The sequence below is a fragment of the Myotis davidii genome, unplaced genomic scaffold (genome assembly GCF_000327345.1).
Source record: "Myotis davidii unplaced genomic scaffold, ASM32734v1 scaffold599, whole genome shotgun sequence".
Lineage (NCBI taxonomy): Eukaryota > Metazoa > Chordata > Mammalia > Chiroptera > Vespertilionidae > Myotis > Myotis davidii.
In genome coordinates this window covers 1,202,517-1,206,684 of record NW_006290772.1, presented here as the reverse complement: position 1 = coordinate 1,206,684, position 4,168 = coordinate 1,202,517, and the positions used below count along the sequence as shown (strand labels likewise).

Sequence of the window (4,168 nt, the reverse complement as noted above, 5' to 3'; positions counted from 1 at the left end):
ATGTTATTATATTTAATTGCCCACTCCTGGGAGATACGAATGTCTTACCCTAAGGGGCTCAAATCAAGAACTTTTAGGGCATTACTCACGAATGGTGGGGTTCTCTGAGTCAGTCTTCACTGGGCTTGGAGGCTGGAAGAGAGGGAGGGAAGTGTGGTGTACCTGGGGTGGGGTTTGGGGCAGCAAGGGAAAGCAGGGTGGGAGGAAGGGGTAAGGGATAGCAGGAAGAGCAGATAGCAGGATCCTCTGGTTACTATTTTAATGGTCACTGTTTTTAAATTTTATTTATTTATTTATTTATTTATTTATTTTAATCCTCACCTGAGGATATTTTTCCATTGATTTTTAGGGAGAGTGGAGGAGAGAGGGAAAGACACGGAGAAACGTCCATGTGAGAGAAAGATTGGTTGCCTAGACCAGGGCCTGGGGAGGGGAGGAGCCTGCAAACAAGGTCCATGCCCTTGACCAGAATCCAACCCGGGATCCTTGGGTCCACAGGCAGACCGGCTAGGGTTGATGGTCACTATTTTTAAATATATATATTTTTATTAATTTCAGAGAGGGAGGGGCAGATAGAAACATCAATGAGAGAGAATTATTGCTTGGCTGCCTTTTGCATGCCCCCTACTGGGGATCTAGCCGAAACCCAGGCATGTGCCCTGACCCATAATTGAAGCATAACTTCCTGGTTCATAGGTCAACACTCACAACTGCAGGACTTAATGGTCACTATTATGATGATGATAATGATGTTGATGTTAATCCTCACCAGAGGATATTTTTCCATTGATTTTTAGAGAGAGAGAAACATGGATGTGAGAAAGACACATTGACTGGTTGCCTCCTGCATCGGGCAGGATGGAGCCTTTCAGTTCATGGGCTGACACTCTATCCACTGAGCCAAACCTGCTAGGGCAATGGTCACTGTTTTAATCTGAAACCTGTTCATATGAAGTGAAAGGAAAAGGAAATGAAATCTGACCTGAGATGATTCCACAAAATTCATTAAATACAGAATAGTCTGGAAACCACACCTATTTTTTTAGTTTACTCTAAATGAATAAATGAATAATTTTAAAATGAATTTTGATTCAGTGCATTTGTAATGATATAACCTGAATGAAACTGTACCCCAGGAGGAAACATCCAGTCTACACCTGTTAGCCCCAGAGCACATCGGTGGTGGGAGTTCTCAGCAGTGGAAACACTGCCCAGCGAGGGCCCTCCTGGGGCCAGAGGGCAGTTACTTCCATAACTGGGGCAGTATTAGGCCATAATCTTACATGTGATCTCAGGAGGGTGAGCACAGAAAACGTGAGGATCACACTGATAGTAGAAGCTTATTATTTTAACAACAGCAACAGAAATGTATCATCTGTAAATGGAGGCAATGTTGATCCTGAACAAAAATTCACCTCTTTACCTCCTGGTAGTTGGTTCAAGAAATATTTAAGTCAATGAAAGTATACACAGCAAGATGGTCAATGACATACTAAAACAGGCTGAGGACGCCCCCTTATGTGTTAGATAATGACTGCAAAAATTACTAGAAATATGTAACTCCAATCTTAAGTCAAACCTGTCCACTGAGGCCCCTTTCAAAGCATAGATGCACCTGGTTCTATATTTCGCTCAGATGAGCAAAGCCTCACCTATTCAGGGGCAGGAATTTCATTTTCCTAATTAATTTTCTCTTATGCTCAAATTTTACTATTACTACCTTTATATTGGGGAAAAGCAGCTTTCCTTTAAGAATTATTTGTGCTTATCCATAACAATAAAATTTTGTGCTGCCCAGGCTGGGACTCTTATCGGAGCAGCAGCCAACTCCTGGCCAACAGCCACACGTCCCCAGCCAACTCTGGAACAGAGAGTTTGGAACTTCCACAAACAGAAGGCCTTCCCTGAACCTCCCGGTACCAGGACAGAGATGTGTTTGAGGGTCAGCTGAGCAATGCAGAGCACCCTCCGCCGGTCCCAGGTGCCCCACCACTCCGATGTGGCCTGAGGGGGCCAAGGGGACAGGCACAGCCCACCACCACCCTCTTAGCTGTCAGTCCATCTTGCTCGTCCCTACATTTTCACCACAGTTCCCACCTGAGCCCCAGGCCTCCACCCAGGCCGTCAGGCAGGTTCCCCCAGACTGGCTCCAATCACAGGGCTCATCAGTCCACAAACCCTCAATGACTCCTAGCAGCTAAGGAACCACTATAGTCGGCAGCCGTGCCACTGCCTTCTGCACTCATCCCTACTCCCTCCCACCCTCGTCATAGCCTCCCACCCTCCAGTGCCCTGGCCGTTCCCCCCAACTCCCGCTTCAATTTCCAGAGCCTCCCATTTTCTGCCTTGCCCTGAGGCCTGTGCAGCTGCCCCACCCGAGGGCTCCTCATCAGATCTGCAGCTTCAGCCCCGGGCTGCTGGTGAGGCAGGTGTTTCCACGACCACGTGCCAGACAGCCAAAGTGACAGATGACCAAAATCACAGGTGGCTTTTCCACCTTATTCCCCAAATGCTACAAGGCAAGTGCTAAGAGAAGTCAGGGAAACCAGTGTCTTGGGCTTACCTGGGATGGACTCGAGGGCACTGCCAGTGGGGTCCAGTGGATGGGCACGGGCCGAGAGAATGGGCAGAGCAGTGGGGGAGGAGCCGCTGGAACCAGCACTGGACGCCAGGCTGGACGCCACGCTGGAGCTCACGCTGGGAGCAAGCGGGTGAACCACTGTAAACACCGCCAGGTGGTTCTGTGCAGAGACACAAACAAGATGAGCAGACGCACCTGCACCGACAAGAGCAGCATGACCTTACTGCAGTCCCGGGCAGACAGAGGCACTGGCTAACTCCACCCCCAGAGCAAAAAGTAATGCAAGTGGACTTGACCCCTAAATGTCTACTTATTTACAATGACCTAGACAAGCGGACTCACTAGCTGCCAATCGCCCAGGGACAGGAACAAATGTATCTAGGACAGTGGTCGGCAAACTGCGGCTCGTGAGCCACACGTGGCTCTTTGGCCCCTTGAGTGTGGCTCTTCCACAAAATACCGACTTCTGCGCATGGGCCACAAAGTGGCTCGCCAGCTGCAGTTTGCCGACCACTGCTCTAGGAAGTCTCATGTAATGAACTACTCTGCAGAAAGCGGTTTTCAAAAGTAGGCATTCAACACTAGAACACAAATCACCCACAAAGTAGTTGAGAACCAGCCCTCTTCTGAAAACTGATGAAATGGTCCCAAAACCTCATCACCGAAGAAAAGTAAAAAATGGGGACATTCACGTTATCTTTATATGATAGACAACAGATGGAACAGAGAGAGCTGGCCCAGTCTTGGATGAAGGGGCGCTGTGCACAAGAAAAGCCTGCAGTGAAAATGCCCCGGACAGAGCTGGGAGCCAGCCCATACAGCGTTTATCATTTCATTTTATTTAAGAAAAAATTTCTATTTTTATATTACAGTTTACTGTACATTCAATATTACTTATATTATTTTCAGGTGTATAACATATTGGTTAGACAACCATACTAGGTGTACCGGTTAATAATGCGGATTTTGTAATCAAAGAAAACATGATAATTTCAAGAGAAACATCAAAAGTGCTTTATTCAAAGTAATTCCATCACTAGCTACACATTTCCCCCATCTTTCAGGTAATCTGTGGATACTGTCCCAATAGAACTTTTCTCATTTTGAGGCAAACCATTCAGAGACCCAATTTTCCACTTCCTGTATCTATGAGTCTGTTTCTGTTTTGTTTGTTCATTTATATTCTTTCTTTTTATTGATTTTATTTATTTTTAAATATAGTTTTATTGATTTCAGAGAGGGAGAACTGGTTTAACTGGTCATGAAGCAAAATTACTTTGCTGTGTCTTCTGGCACATTCTGGTCGTTTTGCGATCAAAGCGTGGTTCAAGTTGATTATTTGTTGTTGGTTGCGATCAGTATTAACGGTTTCACCTGGTTTTAGAAGCTCACAATACACCTCACCTTCCTGATCCCCCCAAACGCAGAGCAGTGTCTTCTCTCCGAAGCGATTTGGCCTTGCGGTCGATGCTGACGGTTGACCTGGATCAACCTGTGATTTTGTGCGTTTGGGATTCTCAACAGAAACCCACTTCTCATCGCCAGTCACCATTTGATGCCAAAAAGACTTTCTTTCTTGCTGTTTAT

The 4,168-nt window shown here is 46.3% G+C and overlaps 1 protein-coding gene across 2 annotated transcripts in view; it reads right to left on the bottom strand.

Moving 5' to 3' along the window:
* The window catches only part of UNKL (unkempt family zinc finger-like), a 43,096-nt gene that overhangs the window by 13,226 nt on the left and 25,702 nt on the right, over positions 1–4,168 (bottom strand). Inside the window, exon 9 of one of the 2 annotated variants that reach the window (XM_006763934.2) lies at positions 2,564–2,741. The exons of the other annotated variant lie outside the window; for it this stretch is intronic. Within the exon in view, the coding sequence (XP_006763997.1) occupies positions 2,564–2,741 (178 nt within the window). The remainder of the gene's footprint in view (positions 1–2,563; positions 2,742–4,168) is intronic. 2 annotated transcript variants of the gene reach the window in all.